The sequence below is a fragment of the Emydura macquarii genome, unplaced genomic scaffold, assembly GCF_026122565.2.
Source record: "Emydura macquarii macquarii isolate MOO-44397 ecotype Brisbane River unplaced genomic scaffold, CSIRO-AGI_Emac_v2 contig_1876, whole genome shotgun sequence".
Taxonomy (NCBI): Eukaryota; Metazoa; Chordata; order Testudines; family Chelidae; genus Emydura; species Emydura macquarii.
The window spans coordinates 17,338,656-17,364,501 of record NW_027132013.1 but is presented as its reverse complement, the minus strand read 5'-3'; the positions used below and the strand labels follow the sequence as shown (position 1 = coordinate 17,364,501).

Here is a 25,846-nt window from a genome sequence, read left to right as displayed (position 1 = left end):
TAGCCTAGGGTGAACATATACCATGGTTTCTTACAGCCCTGGAGAACAAGGATTCATTCCCAGGACTCCTTGTATCTATTTTCTCCTGCAGCTCAGCATGTATATTTTGCTTATAACCTTTGAACTCAACTCGGTTTGTGACAGAATTGCAGTTTGCTGTTTTGAGGTGAAAAATGTGGCTATTTATAGTAGTTACAAATAAAGTGTTGAGATGAGAAAAGAAGAGAACCTGAAAATCTGAATTATATACCAACAGCACAGCTAATGCAAAGCAATAATAATGCACTCTACATGAGCTCTTCCCTTGTGGACGGGGTTGTTTATCAAAGCCTTCGGGATCCCCCTCCCCTACTTCCTTCCTCATGAAAGCCCTTGCAACAACCATTTTTTCAAAGCTCATCAAGCCAGAAGAGTCTCTATTAAGTGAAATGGGGTCTTCCCACTTCCTTCCTGGGTCTGAGTACACTGCAGTCACAGTATTCCCAGCCATTGCTAATTTAGTAGCAATAGGCCACTCTCCCAGACCTTCCTCTTATGTGGTAATGCATCAAGATTTCATGAAACCATTAGGTCAGGGTACTATCTCCTCCATGCAAGATCTTGAGTTTTCTTTTCTACTCCAGTAAAATTGTTACAGGACTGTGAGATCTTCCCTACCCATCCATCATGAGCCCATGAATCCTGGATCCAGCCTCTGCCAAGTTGTGGGAATGATAGATTTGGGTTGATCTGCTCCTCCAGAGCCCCTGCCACCCGAGTTTGTGGGAATGACAAACATTGGCCAATCCAGACTCTCACATTTTCTGACAAAATTTCCATCCTCAGTAGCGGGGTCTGACATTTTTGGCTAATCAAGGCCACATTTAGCCTGAACCCATCCCGGGAGTTAGGGGAAATAATTAAATTCTTCCCATGATTGATTACCACTATTTTTATTACAGCACTTATTACCATTGTTTTATTACTATTACTAAACTGTTACCATTCTTTTCCTCACATTCATTGCTATTGTTTATGACTATTATAAGTGGTGACTATTTTTTTTTACAGAATTTTATTACCGTGACAGTGGCTTATTACAGCAATTTTCAGGCATATAAAGAAGCCCTGATCAAGACAAAGTGGAAGACCTGGAACCAGGCAGGAGACATACTGTATATATTATTGCTTTAAAATAACTCAGGTGGCATTGGTTTTTTTTTAAAAGGCTATTAAGGTGACAAGATGTGGGCAAGTACAGAGATTTGAATATGCCTATGTGGAAAGGGGTTCCCAGATTCTCAGCAAATTCCATTGTCACAACAGGGGAGGAAGAAATCTATATGAAAATGTTTGGCTTCTCTTTGTACTGGGTAAAATAATATTAGTAGCTTTTATCCAAAGACTCCTTAAGTGATTGAAAAACTATACGAACTATGGGCCATATGTTCAGGTACGCCTCGGCTCTACTTGTGTGCCTGAGGAAAGAGGGCAGTCAAAGGTGGCCTTCTGACCTATGATCTTTAAGGCAGTCAGGGGCCAGTTCATCTCCTTTCACAAGCAAAAGCAGCCTCCAGGCTTTTCTAACTTATACAATCTGGAATGACCCCCAGGAGCTGTTCCATTAGCTCAGGATTGCCACAGCATAATATACTCTGACATGCCCCATTCTGCCCCAGCACGCCTCCAGAATAACCACTGCACTGGAGGGGAAGGCAAGGAACAGGTGATATTGATCTATCTACACTGACTTGATGCCACTCAGCCGCAGCTGGGAGTTGCGATTCCCAACTCAGGTAAACAGACCTGCACTGGCTCAACTCAAGCTAGTGCCTAAAAATAGCAGTGTGGATGTTGTGGCGCAGATGGTAGCTCAGGCTGGCCGCCCATGCTTGGAGCCAGGGGATTTGTTGGGCTAGGGCTTGGTGTCTAGCCCCAGCTGTCCCCAGTGGTGCAATCTCCACTTTGCTCTATTTGGGTGCTAGCTAGAGCTGAGCTGCAGCAAGTATGGGAATCACACCTCCCACCTACAGCGTGGCCATAGCCCGAGGGATTCCCCTAAGCAAGAGGAATCCCCAGCTGCCCTGCTAGGGCAGCTATCCATTACAGCTGCACAAAGTGGATGAAGTAGAGCCTGGGATCTGACCTTATGTTTACAGGAATCACTGTGTATGCTCTTTCTTAAATTGCCTGCTGATAAGCCACAGATTGTTGTCCTCTGTTTGAGTAGCACCTAGTGCATGTTGGGTGCTACCGCAATCAAAACAGGTAATAAATAATAATTCACCATGGACCTGCACCTATTTCTATGACAGAGCACAACAGCTGATTCACAGAGAGCAGCAATTCTACACAGCAGGAACTCCTGTTAATTCCGTACAGGGCACTGTTGCTTTTATGTCATTAATGAACCAATCCCCAGCATGGTGCTTGGGAGCTGGGATCTGTGTTGCTGGAGGAGTGATCTTTCATAGGAGGTACATAACCAAGATCCTGACCACCTGCAGTCACTAAAGGTCCAACAGCACTAACTGTAAGACTGTGGCTGTCAACACTGGAGTGCTGCCTAAATTCCGATTTAGATAAGTACTCCTTTCCTCCATACACTCCCTGGGCAGTTTCACTTCCTGCCCTCTACTGCTGAGTAATGCAGCTGTGCAATGTTAAGCAGTTTCTGCTTTCCACCCCAAAGGTTCATTTCAGAAGTGGGCAGAGTGGGTCTATTTGCATTCAGTTCTCATACCCTCTTACACCTGCCATCATTAAACATAGAGGCTTCAAAGCACTGTGTTATGCTTTAGGGTAAAAGGTGCTATATAAATGTAACATCATCCCAACAGTTTAAGGCAGTGAAGATATTAACAATTTAAAGAGAATGTTAGTCAGCAGAATGAATTTCCCCATAGTGAAATAAAGCCAGGAGTGTGGCGTTTTGCAAAATGTAGGGAAAACGTATGGTGTGAATAGTAAATAAATATGTTGGTCTCATCTTAAACCCATCTGTGCACATCCAAAACCCACCGCACAACATGGAAAGATTGGCTGTTGCCACTCCCAAATCCTACAGGACAGAGACAATAAAGGCAGGGTAGGTGAGGAGTGTTAGGAAGAAGGGCAGATCTGGACTAACAGTGTGTTTCAGGTCAGGATGGAGGTTCATTGAGAAATCTGTGTGAGGAGTCAAGAAGGACAGTGGCAGACTGGGAGCTTTGAGTTGCAATGACAGGGCTATGCAGGGGCTCCAAGGATGAAATAACAAGATGGAGATGTAGGTCTTGGTTAAGGCTATTGGCACAGCACGACAACGGGGGCAGGGGCAGGGCTGGAATAGCAGAAGTCTGCGTGTGTTCATTCAAGAACCCCAATATCCTGTTGGATAAACAGAAAGGTAGGTGAAGAGGAGATCCTGCCAATGCCCACAAACTGTTGTTTACTAATAGGGTGCATAACAACACAAGGATGTCAGTGGTAATGGGAACCAAGGGGCTTCCGCACATGCAGGTGGCCCTAGCTTTGAACAAAGCGAATGCGGTACCTGTAATGCCTTGTGTCCCGAATGAGCCGGTCGCTGCTGAGTTTGTCACTCTCCAGCTGGTTGAAAGCATGCTGTCGGTACGGGTCTTCTCCGGCCTTCAGCAGCTTGGAGGACAGGTAAGCTTTTTCATCAAAACCCCTCAGGCTGTTCTTCTCTGCTTGGGGGGCTCTGGTCACCTAGAACAGGCATGAGTGTCAGAGCATGTGGGAGAGGGGCGTACGGGCTTGCCAGAAGTAAAGTCAGCGAGACACACCGTCACCCACGCAGTCACATCACTGAGGGTATTCCTATACTCTGAGCTGGGGGTGTGATTCCTAGCTTGAGGAGACATACCTGTGCTAGCTCTCATCCAACAAGCATGCAAAAAAGCAGAGCGTAGCACGACCAGCTGGAGAGGCTAACCACCTTAAGGGCATGCCTCGCATTTCAGACGAGTATGTACTCGGTGCAGCGAGCCTCTCTCACCAGTCGCACAGCTGCAACGACATTTTATTTTTAGTGTGCCAACTCCGTGAGAGCTAGAGCAAGTATGTCCCCTAGAGCTGGGAATCACCCCCACCATCTCCAAGTGCAGACGTACCCCTAGTGCACTCTGGCAGATGCTCAGATACATGGCAAGGAGGGCCGTGTAAGAACCTGAATAGAAGTTCTGGCAACACTATGGTTCAAAGCTGACATGTCAATAACACATCCCACTTCCCACTTGGGTTACAAATAGTGTGGCTGACAGTGTAGACAGGGCCAAATCATGGTTAGCACCCATTACATCAAGTGGGCTAGACTCCATTTGCTTGAAAGCACTCTCAGCTCACAAGTGACATGGTTTTGCCAGCAGGTTCCAGCTGATGTGGACAAAGAAAAACATTTGGTAAAGGGGTTGAGGAAAGCCATTGTTAAACCTGTCGTCAATAATGGCTCCCACATTCACAGGGAGTGAATGTAATGCTGGGTTTCAGGTGCCAGAATGACAGCCCTGGAACCTGAATTCCTCTCTCTGTTCATGGGACAGGTACAGATTTCACCTCCTCTGCATATGTAGCTATCTTAGGTATTTATATGGCCCTCATTACTGTATGGGCTCTCACAATCTTTAACATCCCCCCCTGGGACACAGGGAAGTGATACTGTCCCCATTTTACAGATGATGAACTGAGGCACAGAGAGATTAAGTGACCTGCCCACAGTCACACAGGAAGTCTATGGCAGAACAGGCAACTGAACCTGTTTCCTGAGTCCCAGGCCAGTGCCCTAACCACTGGGCCATGCTTCCTCTGTCCTCCCACCGTAACTGTTTGTAAGCTTTTTGGTGTTAATACATTTTACACCTTTAAATTAGCTTGCTTTCCAAAGAATGTAGATTACACAATTACACATCCAACAGAGCGTAATGACTGCATTTGACAACTATGAATAGAGACACCGGGAGTGGGTAAGACAAGGACACAGCTTCAGCCCCCATTGAAATACACTGGAGCAGACAGAGGTTTTGGTTGAAGAGAGCAGTGCTAAAATATTTGCTTAAAAACACAAAGGGAGCATTGGTATCTGGGCAACATTAGGAGTTTAAAAACCAGAACAAATGATATACAGCAGCAGAGTCTGATGGCACAGGCTATGCCATGCACAGCTAGATATAAACGGCCAAATAGTCTTCTCTGCTTCTGTGTGAAGAAACGATGGAGATCTATAGGATCCTGACTCTGGGAGAAAAAACAGAAGGTGGATTCTATGGCATCATTCCCATCTTCTCCTAACCTCACAGAGGTGGGTGATCCATGGATACTGGGAACCCCTGTGTACATTAATTCTGATTTCCTCAGTGTTAGTCTTGATCAGGTTTCTCCTTCTGCAATGTGACTCTCCTTTAGAGGGTGTCTCAGGGCAACTAGGAGTCCCTAGTGGCACAGCTATTGTGGAACGTTGAGATGGGAAACAATACAGAGACCTAAAGCCTCTGCAGATCATGGAGGATTCTCAAGATTTAGGGTGCCAAATTTCCTGCCATTTCCAAATGGAGGCAACCCCAAGACTTCAGAGAGATCTAAAAGAGTTAGATGATTGGGCAACATGATGGCAAATGAAATTCACTATGGACAAGTGCAAGGTAATGAACATTGGGAGGAACAAGTTGAATTACTCATGCAGACGGATGGATTCTAAATGGACTGTGACCATTCAGAGTAGGACCTGAACATCACTGTGGGCTGTTCAAGGAAACTCTGCACTTGATTTGCAGCGGTAGGAAAACAGCAAGCAACATATGAGGGTATATGAAGAAAGAGACAGTGAATACTAAAACTACTATAATGTCATTATATAAACCACCATTATTCATGCTAAGGGTGTAAGTTTTGTCAAACGAATCTCCAAAAAGATATAGCAACAACAGAAAACTTTCTTCAGAGATGGGCAACAAAAATTATTACAGGGCTGAGGAGAAGTTTAAAAGATTATTTCCTTTAATTTGGAAAGGAGATAAATGAAAGAGGAAATAAAGATGCAGAAAACAAGTAATGCTACAGCGAAGGTCAGTCAAGGGCTCAGATTACTCTCTCTTATACTACAAGAGCAAGGGAATGCTCAATACAATTGAAAGGCCACACACTTGTCAATAAAAGGAAACACTTTAAAATACAATGCATAGTTACCTGGTGGAACTCAGTGCCAAAAGATATAATTGATTCCAAGAGCTTAGTATGATTCAAAAAAATATGAGAGATGTATATAGTCCTGGTTCTCAAGCACTAACCTCATGCTGTTGGATTTCAAACACTACAGAGGAAATTTTCACTAGTCACAAAAACTTTGAAACTTCTTTTTGCTTTTTAAATTTCCATTCAGTTTAGATTTGCTCAAACTCACAAACTCCCCAAAAACACAGCTGAAATTCCAGGCCCAAGCCATTTGACCATGTCTCTTTAAATATTCTGCAATCACTCAATGTCCCTCCAGTAGTTAGTTTTGCACTTCCAAACCCTGGAAGGGTAACAGCTGCCTTCATTCTCTAGCATTATAGATGCATGAACACTGCACATGATTCTGGCAGAGGTAACAACCCTTTCAGAGCCATTTAATTTAAGGATAAATGGCTACAACTAATTCCTGTAGAGCTTATGTAGAGCTTTTAAATCTGTTGTATAAATAAAAACATTTGGAATGTTTTTTAGCCAAAATTGTTTCCTGTTTTTCATACTCGGTATCTTTTCATAGTATCTCCTACATATCATTAAGATCCCAATCATTTATTCTTTGTACAACCAAAACTTCTAGGGAAATGAGTAGGAGTTCTCATCTCCCACTAACTTCAGTAGGAATGGAAGCAGATCCCACTGAAATATAATAATATCTGACTTCGTCCATCACCAGAACTTAAACTGAACACTGAACCAAAACCCTGAGGTTCAAATATTGTTCGCAAAGTATTTTACATCATTTCATATGCCCTTCACATCCGTACCTATTGAGGCTCACCCAGTCATTATCACTTAGATCAGAGTATGCACAAAATGGAAGGGTCAGGTATCCCTTTCCCAGATCTTATCTCGGCTTTGAAACGGACACGCTCTCTGTCTACTCTGTTTTTATTATAAACATTTTGAAGTCAATTTAGTGCTGGTAATTGTCAGCTCTGGAGAATGAAGACATGTCTAACACTGTACACACAGTCCAAGTCTGTGGGGCTTGGGTTTGTGGACTTGTGTTTCCAAGCCTGCACTTAAGCATCCACACTGCAGTGGAAACTCAGGCCTCACAACCATGCTGGCATGTCCATAATGCACTATGCAGACCTGAATCAGAACTCCAACAACTGTGGGCATTTACTATTGTATCCCAGGGTTCCCAGTGCCCTCTGCTGAAGGCTCTCCCCAGTGAGTTGTCAGAGAACTTGTCTGTCCATCCTGCAGGAGCTGACTGGGAGAGTTTTGGTTGGTGTTAGACAACAAGCGCATCCGGCTGAGCCATTGTGTGCCCACACACTCCCTGCAGCCAGAGCCAGCCTGGATTCCACCTTGCTGGAAGAAGAGCTCCACCTCATGCTCTCAGTCCTACTTCAGGACACAGGCAGGCCATCTGCGGCACGCTGGTGAACAGTTCAGCGGCAGTGTCTGAACTCCCAGAGGCACCTCTTGGAGGAGGATACTGACATGCCAGTTGTGAAACAGCTGATGCTGCTTATGCTTTAGTTGCAGATTCCCCCTACATTGATCAGAGCTTCTGGAGGAGGGTCACCAGCACAGACTGGGGGGAATAACATCGTCACCTAAACTGGGATGATCAATAGTAGGTCCAGAACTTTTGGATGAAGAAGCAGATGTATCTGGAGGTTTGTGGTCAGCCTGCCCTTATCCTCCAGTGTCAGGACACCCAGCCGAGGGAGGCTATGCCAATCCAGAGGCGAGCTGCTATCGCCAGCTGGAAGCTACAAGTCTGTGGCTAACCAGTTTGAAGCTGGCAAATCAGTTGTGGGGTTGTTGTGGCAGAGGTTTGTGAGGTGATCAGGACTGTGATTTATACAAAGGGGATGGGGGAGCACTACAAACGTTCCTGAAATAAATGCTGGCTTTGAGAGACTAGGCTTTCCACTGGGGCCACTGATGGGACTCGTGCCCCTAGTCTGCCTATCACAAGGAGCACATAAACCACAAGGGTACTACTCAATCGTTATGAAGGCCCTGCTCAACCACAGGGATAGATTCATGGACCCTTGTGTGGGATGCACGATGCCAGGCTGTTCCAGAGGCAGGAACTTTACCTTCCTGGAGAGGCTGGGACATTGTTCCCTCCAAATGGCATTGTTATAAATGGAGTCACTGTTCCCACAGTTATTCTAGGGGACCCCACTTACTCCTTGTTGCCATGGCTCATGAAACCATACCCTGAGTTCAGAAAAGTAGGCAAAAGAAGGTCAGCAACATGCTCAGTAGCTGTAGGATGATGGTGGAATGAGCATTTGACAGGTTAAATTCCTGTTGGCACTGACTTCCAACCCGTGTGGATGCCATTGTCAAACAGTCTGCATTATTGCCACTTGTTGTGCCCTACAGATGGTTTGTGAAGAACAGGGAGAACCTCAGGACACTGTTGGATTTCTGAACTGGTACACACAGCCAGACAGCATGCCTGTCATGACTGGGGCCAGATCCTGGCGTGCAATGGAAATCAGGAATGCTGTGTATGCCTACATAACAGGTATGCTAAGTCCCATCGATGAGGGGGAATGAAGTGGTATTTCAGGTGGTTATAGGTGTGGTATTGCTCGTACATGTGTAGGCATTGTGAACCATGAATTCCAGAAACACTTCCCTGTTGCACATTCTGTCCATACTGGCAATGCACTGCCATTCACAGTGTGTGGATTATTGTGACGGCAGCTTGTACATTTTTATTATGAAACTTTGACATTGGGTATGTGCTGACATTCATTCACATTTGCATCACGTTCACCATTACATATAATGAGACTTTTTATGGTTGCCTTCTGTACAAATCCAAGATTTTATTTCACATGGGTATGGATGTGCTGCAACAACCAGACCAGCTCTCATTCTACGTGCAGCACAATAGCGTAACAAAATTTGTTTAACCACCGTCAAAAGGCCATGATTTTTTGGCCTTTCTGGCATATTTTGTGTGTGGGGGCACACCCGGATGGGAGTGGATGAGTGCACAGGGTGCAGTTGTCTGTTCCATGACCCACTCTTTGCCTGTGACATGGCCCACTCCACCCACTGAATTGTCCAAAAGATGGATGCTCTGCAGGGCTCAGTAGCGTGGAGGGGCTTTGGCCATGGGGCTGGAGAAGTAGACACTGGATGCACTGAAACCTGCTGTCTGGTAGCCATCACCCGCAGTAAGCACTTGAACAGCTCCTTCTGCTGCACTCTGTCTTTCTCCCTCAACTGGCAGTCACGCTCCATCAATCTGTCCATCAGTCTTCCCTCATACTGTGCAGCCTCTGTCTCTTTCTTCCCTGCGAGCATCCTTATCCTTTCGGTAGTCAAGCTGGGCCTGCTGGACCAGATCCGCTGATTTGTTCTATCTAGCAGGTCTCCCATCAGCTCATCCCTGGGCTCTCTCTCCCTCTCTCCTCACAGTAAGGTGGTTCGTACACCCAGGCTTCTGGTGCCATATGTTATCCGGGTGGAGGTGAAAGGCCCTTTATGAAAGGGGCTACGTTAGTTCAAGATCAAAAGATGATACTTTTAAATCAAGGTGCTGTATTCTATTTTATTCACACAAAAACACCATTCACTTCTCAGCCGTCCTTTTGTAGCAGCACTTATAACCATGACACCAGGGTAAGACACACATACAAGACTCAATTCTAGTTATCACTATATCCAGGGTTTTTGGAGAGGGAGTTTTGTAGGGGTAACTTACGAGTGGGCTAGTTACAAGCAATGGTTGTTCAATCCTATCAGGCAGGGCAAGCTCTGGAGAACATCACCAAGAAGAAGTGTGAACCAGCAGAGGACAACCAGCTTTATATATTTTGGGGGCTAGTGACCGAACAGCAAATCACAGACTGGTGGGGGCTTGTGAGTTACAGAGGCAGTCCTAATAAGTATGCCCTGCCCCAGACTGTAACCAACCATATGGAGTTCCTACTCTGTGAAGTTCACTCCTGTCACCAGCCAGCAATGGGTGAATATTCGTGGCAAAGTCAACAAGATGCTGAATTAGCACAGAGACACGGTACAGCTTCCTTGTTAGCGCCCTGCGTCCAAGCAGACACTTGACTCGCTGCCACCTGTTGGGACGCCTAACACAGACAAGCTGACATCCTCTGCTGCAGTTTGAACTCATACAGTAAAGCAAGCAATGGACCAAAGACACACTCTGGTTTTCTGTGGACTCATTACAGCCAGGTTTTTGGGGACTCAGTTCACAGGCAGCTGGGAATAGTGAGTGTGTGGCAGGTTGATACAGTGCTCTGCATTGCATGGGAGAGGTACGTGAGGCTGTGAGTTGAGGCACACCAACCTATACATAAACCAGTCTGCAAGTAAATAGTTCAAATGTCATGATAACAGCTTGTATAATTATTTCATCTTTCTGTGGTGTCCATTTTGAATCCCACGTGGCAGTGGGGAAAGGAGAGTGATAACAGGGTCAGGGGTATGACACGGATCCCGCCCTAAACAGAAGTGCACCAAAATCCATTTGTATTAATAATTCAATAGGCCCGAAAACTGGAAATCTCCCTCATCCATACATTAATAAAAACAAACAAACAGAGGGGCTGAAACTGACCAGACTACGACTCCAGCTCCAGTGCTGGTTCTGAGGCCAGTTTTGTCATAGGCTGCTCCACAGGGTCACCCCCAAACAGGCCTTCCAAGTCCATGCCCACGATGTGCGGTAGCTGCTCCAGCAGCATAGCCTCTTCGGTTACTGCTCTCTGCACCAGGGTCACTTCTTGCCCTTCATCCAGCACCTCGCTCTCCTCTGGTGGTGCCAGTGATGGGGGGACAGAAAGAGAAACTAACAGTTCCATACAAAACTGGAAATCAGGGAATCCCAGTTTTCTAATTGTATATAGATAGTCCTGGTAGTTGGTAAGATTTCAGACTTTAAATGTACATCATTTTAATTGCCACTTTGCCCCTTTCTCTCTCCCCACCCTGAATACTTCAGTTCCAGCCTGATTCTAGTGGGCATTTCTGACAGGACACAGAATTCTTACACGTCCTCCTGGTCGGCATTTGTCCAAGTTAACAAATGAAAGCTTTTTTCCCCCCGAAGCTCATTGTCATGGTTGAAGCAGGTCTGCTGAACCAGAGAACACGAAATGGATTCACTGTGCGTCTGCCCCAGTAAACACGCTTTCCCAGGAAGAAAGGAACAGGCCTACCTTACAGCCTTCCCCCACAAATGAACACATACAGACAAACAAAACCAGGAATAATAATCCTTCCAAACATCCCCCGGCTCTGCAACCGTGTCAAACTATTTGATTTAATAAATTACCTCAGACTAGAGAACCTGCCAACCTCACTTAGACAGATGTTGCTATGGTGACCAAGAGGACAGCCAGCTGTTCCACTAAGGCTGTAGGCTCCCTGCTAGCAGTTTCTTGAAAATGATTGTCTGCGTGGTACAGCAGGAATGGGAGCAGAGAATGTTTGTGAAGGGTGCAAACTGTTTAAACTTGCACTAGGTTTTTGCAAACGGCCAGCATGCCACATTGGGGGGAGGGTGTTTATGCTTTTTCATTTCTCTCTTTTATGTGTGTGCCCCTATCTGCTTGCACCAATACTCAGAGAATACAGCAAAGCAGGCAGAGCCAGTCGCTGGAGGATTCTGCCGGGCACAAAGTCATACTGCCACCTACACCATTCCCTCTCCCAGCCCACTTCACAGAGGATGCGGCACAGAAAAATATGGGATGTGGCTCAGGCATCCCAGAGTCTAGCTAGTCCCTAGATTGTTACAGCTCTGTCACCTTTTGGAACTATAGACTATAACTCGTTTCTGTATATATGTTTGCCTTCTTTAACCTGTAAAGAACACTCATTTCTTTTCTTAGTTAATAAATCCTTAGATAATTTACTTTAGGACTGGCTACAACCATTATCATTGCTGTGAGATCTAAGGTGCAGATTGACCTGGGGTAAGTGACTGGTCCTTTGGTACTGAGAATACCCTGAATATTATTGTGATTTTTGATGTAAAGCAACCATCAATCACTAAGTCCAGCTTGCATGGCTGGTAAGATAGACTGGAATGTCCAAGGGGACTGTCTCTGATGCCACAGTAAGACTGTGTGCTTCAGGAGTTAAAATTTGCTACTAGGTTGGTGAAATCTAATTACAGAATATACAATTGGTTTGGGGTCTCTGCATTGCTTCTTGACAGTCTGTCCTGAGGCTGGCACTCATGGTCATGAGCCACTCCAGACAGTGACATTTTACATGATTTTTTTATATATAAAATAAAAACAACTCAAGGAAATTACACACACACAAGTCTAGAGTGAAATCCTGGCTGCCATTGAAGTCAATGACAAAACTCCCATTGACTTCAATGGAGTCAGGATTTTACTCCTCGGGTCAATACAGCATTGACAGGTGGAGAAAGCATGCACTCAAAACCAGGAAATGCAGTTAACACTCAACCTTAAGTCCAAGGCCTCATGCACAGGACTAAAAATACAGGACCAAATTGAGAGGTGGTATGTGCGGTGGTACATGCCCATAGGTGGGTGCAAGGAAGTCACAAGTTTCATAGATTTTTCAGGACAGAAGGGACCATCATGATCATCCAGTCTGATTTCCTGTATAACACAGATCACAGAATTTCACATACCTCCAGTGATTCCTGCATGCAGCCCAGAAGTCCTAGCTCAACTAGAAGTTATCTTTTAGGAAAACATCCAGTCTTGATTTAAAGACTTCAAGTGATGGAGAATCTACCACATTCTTAGGGAAGTTGTTCCAATGGTGAATGTCCCTCATTGTTAAAAATTTGTTATTTCCAGTTTGAATTTGTGTAGCTTCAGCTCCCAGCCACTGGATCTTGTTATACATTTGCTTGATTAAAGTGCCCTCTGCTATCAGAAAACTTCTTCACATCTAGATACTTATAGACCCTGCTCAAGTCATTTCTAAGAATGGTTTGGCTTGCACACCAAAGAGCCAGAAGGGGGAATAAAATAAAGCAGAGGTGGCTCACCTCTGTCTCCTTCCACCCTCCCATTATCTGATTTTCCTGGTACAACCTTGCTCTTCCAGTTCCTCAGTTTGTAAGTTACACCAGCAGAGGTGGTATAAGATCAGAAGGGAGCCTTACATGCAGTGGACAACCTGTACTGTCTATGCCATATTTTACTGCTCAGCGATACAGACTTTTTAACCTGAGAAAACAATTCAGGAGATGAAAATACAACATACATGCATTCCTCTGTTGCTCACCTATTTAAAACAACAACTTCGTCCATTGCTATCTTGTCTTAAGCTGCTTAATCACCACTTCAGCCTGGGAGGTGGGCAAGAGCTGGAACTTATTGGAAGATATTTTAGTGCCTTCACCTACAAACGTCTTCTGTGGGAAATGAGAGTGCTCAGAACTTCAGGGCCCAGGTGAGATTAAGTGACTGCCCAGGATCTATTTCAGTCTTTGCACCCATCTCCAATACACACAGACATCTTATGACACATGTTGTTGTATATATTCCAGTGTTTGAGTTTTTAACTTAATTATATAAAAAGTGCATGTGTATTTAACATACACACACACAAATATGGCTCACATATATTTATTTAATTTTGATCATACTGAGAGGGATGGGCACTTTTGTTTTTGCTAAAAATTCTTGCTCCTATACAAAGGTTGCCATTCCTGTTAGTTTCTTACAGTTTAAAGGATGTATTTATTTATTATGTATTTTACTATCTAGTGGGAAAAAACCAGAAACCTGGAAAGATACTGAACAACAGAGCAGGGGTAAGACTTCAAAAATGCTGAGTAACAGCATGGAAAGGAAGAATGTGTCAGGGTTTTTCTTTTGTTTTTGTCTGAAATTGCTCCCGTTTCTGAGGACTCCTCTCTCAGACTGTGTATTTCCTTGATGACATCTGGCCACATGGAAGAACTAAGGGACTAAGCTATCCACATTGGACATGGAACAAAACTTTCGGTAAGACCCCTGCCAGCTCCATCAAAATGAGATCCCAGTGGGAACAAGCTGAGTACAAGCTTCAAAGATGCAGGTTTTAGCCGGGAACTGCCAGCAAACTGTCTGAGTTCAGACATCTGTTAAGCATCACATGCCCAGCCCTTTATCAAAATCTAACTATGCTGCCAAAACTTGCAAAGTAAGGATGTGTTTTATGGTATGTAGATGTTTTATTTAATGTTTATCTGTTTTATATATATATATATATATATATATATATATATATATATATATATATATATATATATATAATCTGTAAAGTGGTTTTGGGTCCTTCAGAGCAAAAGGCACCATAGCTAAGGAAGTTATTTCTAGGATAATCTATCAGTCTTGTATGTTTTTTATATACACACACAGCATGTGCATCCAGTTTTTTAAATGTGAGACATCCACATGGTTTTTCAGGTTCTTTCTTATTACTTATTTGTAAGAAGGAGAGAGGTTTTCCAAATGTTTGATACTCAAATGGCTATTAAGCACGCATATGCTCGACCTGAGCTCCTCAACCCAGACATAGGTGCCCCCATTTCAAAATACACAAAAATGAACAAAATCTTGCAGTCATTGAAGCCAGAGTTTTACCTGAGTAAGAAGCTAAATAAGGGGCATTAGGATTTGGTCCACTATTGCGACCTGAATGAAGACTGCATGACTATGTCAGTAGTCCCCCTGACGTCAGTAAGGCAACTCACATGAATGAGAGCTAGGACTTTATTAAAAATATCAGAGACAAAAGTGGGGGAGGTAATATCTTTTATTGGATCAACTTCTGTTGGTGAAAGAGACAAGCTTTCAAGCTTACACAGAGCTCTTCTGTTTCACCAACAGATGTTGGTCCAGTAAACTATATTACCTCACTCGCCTTGTCTCTCTTATATCCTGGGACCAACACGTCTACAACAACACTGCACACAACAATAAATAATATCAGTCATGTAAGATGCATGTCCACATCCACCCACTCTGCCTGCATAGACACAGCATAAGTATGTAACACCCATGCAGTTTTACTAATCTAGTCCCTTTGAACTCAAATGGCTTGAATCATGACTGTCTAGAATGACAGCTGCCCCCAGAGGTATGAATTCACAGACAAGGTAGAAGCTACTTGAGACCTGTCAGGCTGTAGGATCATTCAGGTTAACTTCTGTTCTTCCAGCCACCAAGGAAGAAAGTCAGTCTGAGTGAGTGACTGACGAGACATGGGTGTAGCAGGAGAACAGAAAGAGAAAATCAAACAGCCCCCTAGAGCACTGGTTATCAAACGTATTTGATCGCGCCCTCCCTTCTTTGTGTCTGTAGTAGTTTATGTCCCTCCCACTTCCGCCACACAACTACATATACTGATATATGACATGGCAATGCTTAACTTAAATCAGTTCCAACTTCTTTGTTTTTCACTTGAGTTGGGTTTTGTTCTGTTGCACAAATGGGCCAACGATCCATTGTAAAAAGAGCAAAAGCGAAACTGCAATTGTGGTCCGTGCTTACACATGTGCATACCATGTTGTAGCAAACAGATTAACGTACAGATGGCAAGGACTTTGTGTAATGCTATGCAAGCTTCACAGAAATCCGTCAAAACGTATAGCACCATCTAGAGTCAAATGCACAGCGCCCTCTGAGGACCTGATCTGTCTCAGATTTGCTAGTTATTCATTGCTGTGGATAAAATGTGCACAGCAAGTTTCTTTTCCTAAAGCTTCTCACACCCTCCCAGAATACATTCTGTGCCCCCTCCCAGGGGGGCCTGCCCCAGTTTGAGAACCTCTGCCCTAGAGGGAAATAAGCACACCTCTGGGTAGGTCTACAATGAAAATGCTGCACCAGCGCAGCTGTGCCACTGTAATGTGCTTCAATGAAGATGCTACTATGCCGACAGGAAGCTTCTCCCATCATCACCGTTAAGCCACTTCTGTGAAAAGCGGTAGGTATATCGATAAGAGAAGCCTCCTATCACCATAGTGCTGTCTACAGTGAGGCTTAGGTTGGCATAACTGCGTCGCTCCGGGGTGTGGTTTTTCACATCCCCGAGCACCATAGTTATACTAATGTAAGTTTGTAGTTTAAACCTGGCCTCAGTCACTGAATCAGAGTAGGTTTTGCATGCATTTTTATAACCCTAGAGTCAAGAAGAGAGACAAAATTTAGTAGCTTCTGGTTTCTTTCATGGAAATTCAAATGCATAAAATAGGCCAAGTTAGGGAGTATAACATACCTATAACACTGCAAATGCACTAGCTAGAAGTTAGTAGCCAGATCATGTTGTCCTAGGACTGCGGTGAATGTACAGTAAAACACCAGATATGGAAGAATGTTCATGTTTTAAAGATATTTTATGATTTAATTTTAATTCAGAAAAAAATAGCGCAAAAGCATTTGCCATACAACAGATCCACAGAAGCTTGCTGAAAAGGTCTCCTAGGCTGTGAATCCCAAGGAGGAATTGAAAAATACAATTGTTTTGTTTTCTGCTAAATGTCTGTCTACAGTCCCAAAGTAGCTGGATACTTTATGCTAAAGTAATCAGCAGTGAAATAATTAACCATAGAGACCGTTAGGTTAAGTTAACACGAGTTGGGTGAACAGGTCAGGCCAACCCCAAGTGTTCAAAAATGAGATTTAAAATTAATAAGTTTGGAGTTTTCTTTCTGTCTTACTTTCTATGCCTTCTATGCCTTTAAGGGTCACTGGAGGCACATTCTGAAGCTTTTCTCTGCAACTGTGAGGACTAGAAACTTTCATGTTAGGAAAATAAGCTGAGATTTTCCCCTGATTACTTGTCTCCAGCAGCCGGGGCTTTAAGAAAAGCACCCAATATGCAGAGACTCACAGTAACGCTGCAAGAATTCACAACATGGTTCACAGCTCTCAGAGATATGTGCCGGTGCTTGGCAGGGAGAGACAGTAGGCAACTCATGTCTCTCTGAGGATATGTCTGCCTTGCAGTTGGGAAGGAGCATGTAATTGCATTACATGATGTAGGCGTATCTAAACTAGCTTTCATCTCGCTAGCTCACAAATCAAAGCTAGGGCAGCATGCACTTCAAATCAAAGCGGGCAAGCTGCTCAAGAAACTACAGAAGGTTCCAGGAGGGCTTGTCCAGCTGCACACCGAAAACTGTGATACCGCGGTTTCACAGCTATCGGCACACGGGCTAGGCTCTGGCTAGATTAAAGCTAGCTCGTGGATGTCTACACATACTGCAGTTACACACCCATGACTGCAGTGTGGACATACCCTTAGGGACAGGCCTGCTCCCATTGAAATCAAGGGGCTTTGCCATGGATTTTAGTGGGACCACAATTTGGCCGTTACTGCTTTGTTTCTGTCTGAAGGTCTTGTAAATTCAGTCATGGAGAGCAGAATCAGATTACATTCAAAATCATAAGAAACTACTTCCCCGCCCCTTTTAATTAACTGCTAGAGTCACTGGAGAAATACTGGGTATGGCCCACCACTCTGACCCCTCCGTGCAAGATGCAATATGACATACCCTGAGCATGGTGTACAGTGGCAACCAACTTCCCAGAGCCACTGTAATGCCCTGGCTCAGTGAGAGAGATGAAAGATAGATGCTGGCCCAAAGGCCAATCTACCATTACTGCCAGCAAAGGGATGGTCTTCACTAGAAAATTAAGTCATGTTAGGACATGACCTGGAGAAGTCATGTTAGCTAACATGATGTTAAACACAACTTTGGCAGTAAGCGTAGACAGGGCCAGGGGATCTTTCACATCATACCAGCTGTCCCTGGGTCAAGCCTGCGTGCACCACAGGTTTACTCACAAGCAGCTGACAATAGTAAACCCAACTTGTCCTGGTCTGTACTGAAAAAACACTTGTGTTTAACATCATGTTAGTTAACACAACTCCTCAAATTTGTGTTCTAACACAATCTGCTTTTCTAGTGAAGACAAGCCATCGGCTATCCTTGAGTTAAAGTGGTAAATGCCTGCATTCTGGGAGGCAAAAACCCTGGGTTCCATCCCCAGTGTTGCATAGATGCTGTTTACCCTGATGACCATGATAACTGAGCATATGCAGCCATGGTTTTATTACACAATGAACACTCTGGTGCAAGGCATTTCTTACGTGCTCTGACATGCATTATCTTACATGCATTTAGATTTGTAATATGCAGCATATTTTTCCACTGGTGAAAAGCTCATTCTCCATTTGTCAGCAAAGATTTAAGAATATCAGACTGTTGGCATTTTGTTTAGAAGCCAAATGAAATTCAATTGAATTGATTGAATTTTTCACTTACTGTGCTGCTTCAATTCCAGGCAATCAATTTGAACTGACAAGACCCTCAGTGCTGTGCTCTGCACCTGCCTAGATCTCCATTTGCAATGGCATTAAATTCACCCAACCCCATTGCAAATTTAATCAAGGATGGTGCATACCAATAAGAAGCAGTGCAATGGGCTCATATATGCTTGTCAAAGATGAAAACCCCCTGTGTTACGCTACTCAGGCCTCTGTTAATAATGCGACTGAAATCTGGTGTGGCAAAGGCCTATAACTGCATTCCTGCTCTGCATTTTAATCACTGTTGACTAAGAAAGAGTTTGGTACTTTCCCAAACCCAGTCGTCTGGGTAGAACTATTGAGCTGGTGTTAACAGCAAAGGAAAGAATTTGGCAGAGTTCTGAGATAGGTTTGATGTGTACAAAATATGGCTCGTTGATTTTTACAATCCTCTCAACTCAAGAGGGGACATTGCATGCTAAGAACACGCTAAGAAGCTGCCACTGGTGGAATTCTGTAGCCAGTGGTATGTAGAGGTCAGACTAGTTGATCATAATGGCCTCTTTTAGCCTTAAAAATCTATTAATCTATCTATCTCCATTCAACACAAGAAGAGCTGTAATCTACTTAAGTATACACAAGTCACAGTGTTGTCACCTCTTGCAATTTTAACTGCAAGTCTTGCAATATTTTGTATTTTTCTTAAAATCTCAGGTTCTGGAGTCACGTGATTATGTGAGAATCACAACTTTCATTTAAAAAAATAAGTTTCTAGCCCTCCTGGATGCAGAGGAAAGCTGGAAAAGGTGAAAGCTAAATGTTTCAAAAAACAGAAGGCAAATATAAAGATCCCAAATTTATTATTTTAGAAATCTCATTATTTTGAAGCCAATGGATTGGTGTCCTGTGACAGAGAGAAGCAAGCGTTAATGAACTGCTCTGGGCCCAAGAGACCATGCCCCTTCACCCCTGCTGGGCATGCTCCCGGTGGAGGGAGCATTCAAAAGGGAGTAGCTCAGCTCAGTCTGGGTAGACTGAGGAGGAAAGCAGTTACATGCAGCAGCCTCCTGCTAGGAAGCCTCCAGGACTCCCAGCTGCTATGGTTGAGCTCCTAGTTGCACTGGGGGAAGCCAGTTGACCATGAGAACTACTCACTGTTGCAAGCGGAGGAGACTCCGGGGACGACTCAGATGGAACACAAGAGGGACCCCACATCCAACCCTGACACAACGCCAGAGGGATTAGAACAAGGGTAGGAAGTGATCCAGGGAATGTGCTTGGAGGCATCGGGACTTGAACCCTATGTCAGAGTCCGCTGTTTTGAAGGGCCCTAGGTCAGAACCCATTGGAGTAGAAGGGGCCCAGGTTCCCCTCCCTCACCAGTGGGTGACACTATCCCAGTGATACGGCCGCTAGACAAAGCGGCCCATGGACTATCACTGTTAGGCATTATATCCCGGAGCATCACTGTTAAGTGGCTCTGTCGGCCCAGTGCACTCAACCAGCCCCCTGACAGGGCCTGATTCATGATGATTGAAAGCTTGGGATCTGCAGTACTGTAGATGCAGGCAGCCCTTGCACTCCTGGCTAGCTGTCAGTGAGGCTTTGGTCACACTAAGTATGTGAGCCCTTAATTTTTAACATCAAAGGAAATAGACTTAAAATTTTGCTCACTACTATAGCTAATGAATTCCTGGACAAATCACATTTTCATAAGGGTCCCAGGATGACAATAACTACACTGTTTTACTGCAGCCTTCTTCAGTACAATACAAACACTATAAGCTAGCGGCATTTCTTATATGCCTGTCACCATACTATTTCATGCTGGACCCACAATCTAACACAGCAGACATCACCACTAAGCAGTGGCAGTTTCCATTCATTTCACTCTGCAGTGGCTTCTTCAAATAAAAGATTATTCATTTCTTAAAATCAAATATGAAAGCCTGTTTCAAGACGGGTAACTTATTCCAGTTATTTGAGGCTGCAACTCCAAATTCTTATCTCCCTAGAAGGGAGTTGGGGGGGAGGGGGGGGAAGGAGAGGGGGCTGCATTATCCAGCCAATTCTGCTGATGAGCTGGTTTTTTCCTTCTTTGGTGAGTTTGTCAGAATATTTTTAAAAATACTCTTATTTATTTCACTGAGGAGATTGACCAGCTCTCGAAAGTGACTGGTGTTGAGAGGGTCAGACCAGTGGTTTAAAGCCTGAATACTGCTTGAGCCTTCATGAATCCTCCAAAATCCCAAGGAGGAAATGAAAAATTCATCTCTGATAGAACTCCACAGAATTCTGTGGGGTTGTATCTAGGATGAATTTGGCTCATCAGATTCTTTTGTTCCAGCTCCTCAGAATGAGTTGGTAAATGAGGCAAAAAACACAAACATTGTTTTTACTCACATGAATACAATGTAAAATCTAAATACATTGCAGATTAAGGATGAAATCCTGGCTCAGTGGCAAAACTCCCACTGACGTCAATGGACAAGATTGTGCCCTAAGGGACTTTCTTAAGAAAGAACTAAAACAAAACAAACTGTTACTGTACCACATTAGCATAACATTAAAATAGCTGCCAGAATAATTCTTGTATATTTTGAGCCTGATCCTGAAAGATATGGCATGCCTCCAATGCCTATTTACTATACTGCACCTCTCAGGATCCAGCCAATAGTTAGTAAATGTTCTGAGATCCTTCTGGATAAGCAACAACCAGAGGCCCAAACAATGCAATATGGGTTTCACCATATATCACACGCCAATAAGGAGAGGTATACTTAGCTCCTGTTGGAATGCAGCATTCAGGATTACATTTTCAATGGGGCGGGTGAATTTCATGTGATACTGTCAAGGCCAGGGCATAGGTAGCCTGACCTAAGAGTTAGCACCAGGCACAAGCCAAGGGTCCAGGATCCAGGAACTAATGACCTGGAATCAGGTCGGGTTAGAATGCCAGGAGATCAGAACCAAGAGATAAACTGGAGGACAGCAATCAAGAGTCAGTTACCCAGAATCAGGCCAAGCCAGGACACCAGGATGGCAGGTTCAGGCAAAGGAACCAGAGGACAAAAACCAAGAGGCAGTTACCAAGAGTCAGGCTGAGACAGCATACCAGGAGGTCAGGATCAGAAGGCAGGAACAGGCAAACATCAGACCAACAGTCCATGGCAAGGTGAAATCCACTTGTACCAAGAACTTCTTGTTTCCTTCTCTGGATTAAATAGGGGCTGCAACCTAATCAGGAGCCTTGGCGCTCTCCCAATCAGAGCGTAAGGGTGGGGCTTCATAGATCCTAATCCCAACAGCTACCCTTGAGCTGCTGGATAGAGGATTAGAGGGTGCTGCCTCCCAGGCTCCTCTCACAAACCCAGGTTTGAGACCTGTGGATCCTAACACATTCCATAAAAAGATCTGGATGAGAACGGAGCCCAGTGCTGAAGTCTTGTCAGTCAATGTATAATTACATACAACCCCCAAAGTTATTTAGGTTGCACAGTCGAGCACTTAGAAGTAAGGAAAGGCCAGAATGAGTGCCCTTCACACAACTTTAATTCAGTCCCCTTATGTCCATGGATTATAAGCGCTTAGTTATGTGATCACATGCAATTACATGCCAACATGTTCCCTGCTCCATGAGACTGTATTCCCCATAGAGTTCTCCTATCATGGATTCTTCTCATCTCCTGCAAAATACAACAGAAAGCTATGGAGAGGCAACGTATCCAAATCAAATCCCTGAGTGACATCGGACTGGGAATCTTCAATTTATTTAGATGCCAGAAGTTGTAGTGAGGAAGAATCATCCTGCCACTGGGTCCCTGGAGAAAGTCCCAGATCTATCAGGCCAGAGAAGCCTTTGAACTCAAAGGAAGGAGCGCGTCATTTACATAGAGTTGTGCTCCTGTCAGAATCTTTCCAAGAGGAAATGCTTCAGAGAAACATAAATCCTTTCACTGGATAGCATTTGAAAATGGCACCAACTGTGTTAACAATCACTAGTTCTTTCCTTTTTTGCAACGCCAGCCTTTTTCATGGCAGCCTCCCTCCTTTTGGGTAGTTGTCAAGTGCCCCAACTCAATTCCAACCTCAGTAATTTCATTTTGCCTCCCAGACACCACTGCGATTTCATCAAAGTAGAATTCTTCACTTCCTCTCCTACAGTGTTATGGGCTGTTGTCATGGACTCTTGAAGACAACTGCCCTACTCCACTCCAGAGGTGCCTGAATTTCAGTGATGAATGAAGTGATCCAATAAATAATATGAAGTACTCTGGAATATCTTGCCTTCTCTCACCCACAGACCTCATCACCACCTGCTGCTGGGAGCTTTTCTCCCATTTCATTGACAAGTAAAAAACAAAAATTCCCCAACCAACCACTGTCACTCAGTGACAGTCTCTGCAAAAAACACACCAGAGAACTCACACTGCCCACCTTGTTGGAATTTGGCACAGTCCCACTGATTGAAGTGCTCAGGCAATGCAAACAGTACTCATGCCTTCCCTGGCTAATCAAAGCCAGCAGGGGATAGCCACCTGAGAACGCCAAGATCAGGGCAGGCTGCAAAAGGAGAGCAGATTCTCCCAGCGCTGGTGGGTGACACTGAAGCCCGGCTTCCCAACCAGCCACAAACTGCTTCTGATTCCCCTACACTGGTTATCAAGAAGCCAATCCACAAATGCCCACTTTGCCCACAATGCCCACAAACTCCCACTTTACTACATGACAGTTCCTGGGTCCCAAATCAGCACTAGGTCCAGTAAAGAGACCAGTTATTTAAACCCTATGCTCTTTACTAAAAAAGGTTCCCTCTGACCCCAAGGGGTCAGCCACAGTACCAGTCCAATATAAGTTTGGATCTTACCTAAAATACCATGCTGCCAGCCAATCCTTTAGTAACTAAAACTAAAGGTTTATTGTAAAAAGAAAGAAATAAACCATGAGAGAAATGTTAAAGGATTAGAGCAATCACATACATACAAATGATTAAAAGTCCATATACATCAGGTTTCTGGAAGAAATGTGGAGTTGCAGGTTTGTATAGTTCCCTCTGGTACACATCCAGTACCTGGATGGGTCTAAGTCCTTCGGTTCAGTTGCAAAATGAATTGATTCAGAGGTAAGTGTGTGTCTGCAGCTGGACAGGAACATAGACAAAATGGTTTCTGGGGTTTGATCTTATATACCCTCTATCCCTGGCCATGCAGACTGTGGAAACTTACAGGAACTAAAATGGAGTCCAGAGTCACATGGGCCAATCCTGGTGACTCTTCAGGTATGCCTTTAGTTTCTTCCTGGGCCCCTTGCATCCGTGAGTGTCTTAATGGGCCATCAAGCAGGCTATTGTTCTGCCGCCTCTCTGTCTGGGGTGTGTCCCAGCCAGCCCAAATTGACATACAGAAATATAAAATATATTCATAACTTCCATTTCACATATAATACGTGAACATGAGCATTATCTTACTCAGCACAATATATCCCTTCTAACAGTACCTGACGGTATATCTCACACGAATTATCATGATTTTGACATACGGATGTCACACAATAAATGCCCCTCCCCCCACTCAAGCCAGCCCACATGACAGGGATGTCTTGGCAAACGCTGACAAAGATCAGCCATGCCTCCCTCTAGGTAGGCATTCTACCAACTACCTTTTCAAATGTGATAGTATGTTCTATTAAAACATCAACACAATAACCCAAAGTCCCCTACCTACCTTCCCGCCCACCCACCCACAATTTCTCAGCCCTAGCAATCTTGTTCATTAGAATTCAATCTCCTGGGCATGATTACTGAGAAGGTGGTAGCAAACCTTTATTAATATCTTAAGACCCTTCCTGGTCTGGCTCCAGGCCTAAGTAGAGTACTGAAAGGATATTGGTAGTTCTAACATAAGGTCTCTCCATGGTGATTGACAAAAGGAAAAAACATTGCTTGATATTTCAGCTGTTTTTGATACCATCAGTCAGGAGATGCTATTGACCCACCTACAATATTTTCTAGGAGTTGATGGAAATGGTTAAACTGGCGATGCTCATTGCTTCAGAGAGACCCCAAAGAATCGTGATGGCCAGCTGCTCCTCCTCCCACACTCAGTCCTGTCACTGATATTATTTAACATCTCTGTGCAGCTGCTAGGACATGGGCTGCAAAACTAGCAGTCTGCAGATGACGCAGAGCTCGGTTTTCTCTTTTAGGTGCTTAGTTACCATAGCGATAAGCACCTGGGCTGGGGGTTATATAGATTTTCATACAGTGCAGCCAGAGCTATGCCAGTGCATGAAGGAAACTGACACCTGGATAAAGAAGACCTGGCTGGTGCTAAATCTGGGAAAGCATGAAGTGATATTACATGGAAGAGAGGAATGCTTTGAGGAGATGGCAAACGTCACTACTTCACTCTCAGAGGGTACATGCCCACTGGTAGTCAAGGTGAAGCACAACCGTGGGGTCATGCTGAACCTGTTCATTAGAAGCACTTCTCCCATCTACAATTAGCAAGAGAACTCCACCTCTTCCACTCTGACTAGTATCAGACTATTGCGGTTCACATGTCCATCACCTCCCCACTGCGCTATTGCAAGTCACTCATCTCAGCGCGTAACATGGGGCTCCACAGCCTGTGCTGGCTCTTCAATACCAGAACCTTAAAGTTGCTCTAGCAGTTAATGATCTACAAAGCGCCTAGTGGGACAGAGCTATGCTATCTCAAGGCAGGGCTCTTCCTCTGGAATGGGCATGTAAGCTACAGATATCTATCTAGCATATTGCAGCTCACAGAGATCAGGTTTAGATGTCAGGGACCCAAGAGTAGAGCTGCCTCAACAGTTGAAACAAGGCTCTACAAGTCCCCCTCTAAAAGAGATCAGAAAGAGCCAAACCCTTGCCATATTCAATGCACTCTGCAAAACCCACCCCTTTCCCAAAGCACCCCTCACTTAAATGGGACAGAGTGATGGGATGGACTAGGCCTCAGGTCCTGCCACACCCATCCCAGGAAAAGAGCAATACAGGAGTCCTCCAAGCAGCCTAGAGTTGCTGTAAGGGAAGCAGCCAACCAGGGTCCAGAAAGGCCATATAAAAAGGAGCTGCAGAGCCAGAGACAGTCAGTTCCTTGCTGGAGCCACAGGAGTCTAGATGGTGCTCCTGGCTGGCCAAAGGAAACTCTGCAGTACCATTGACAGGGAGTGAGAAAGAATGCCTGGCTGGCTGCTGAGCCTGAACTTAGATGAGCCCTGAGGTAAGGATGAAGCTTTGGCGGAGGCTGGGGTCATGGGGAAGTGACCCAGGGAATTGAAGGCGGTTTAGCTAAAGGGACACAGCGGCATGTGGCTGCTATTCTTAAGGTCCCTGGGCTGGGACCTGGAGTAGTAGGTGAGTCCAGAGCCCCAC

The 25,846-nt window shown here is 44.5% G+C and overlaps 1 protein-coding gene across 1 annotated transcript in view; it reads right to left on the bottom strand.

Moving 5' to 3' along the window:
• GALNT16 (polypeptide N-acetylgalactosaminyltransferase 16) overlaps nucleotides 1–25,846 on the bottom strand; it is a 106,718-nt gene that overhangs the window by 45,002 nt on the left and 35,870 nt on the right. The window contains exon 2 of the mRNA XM_067558132.1: nucleotides 3,515–3,690. Coding sequence (XP_067414233.1) covers nucleotides 3,515–3,690 — 176 coding nt within the window. The remainder of the gene's footprint in view (nucleotides 1–3,514; nucleotides 3,691–25,846) is intronic.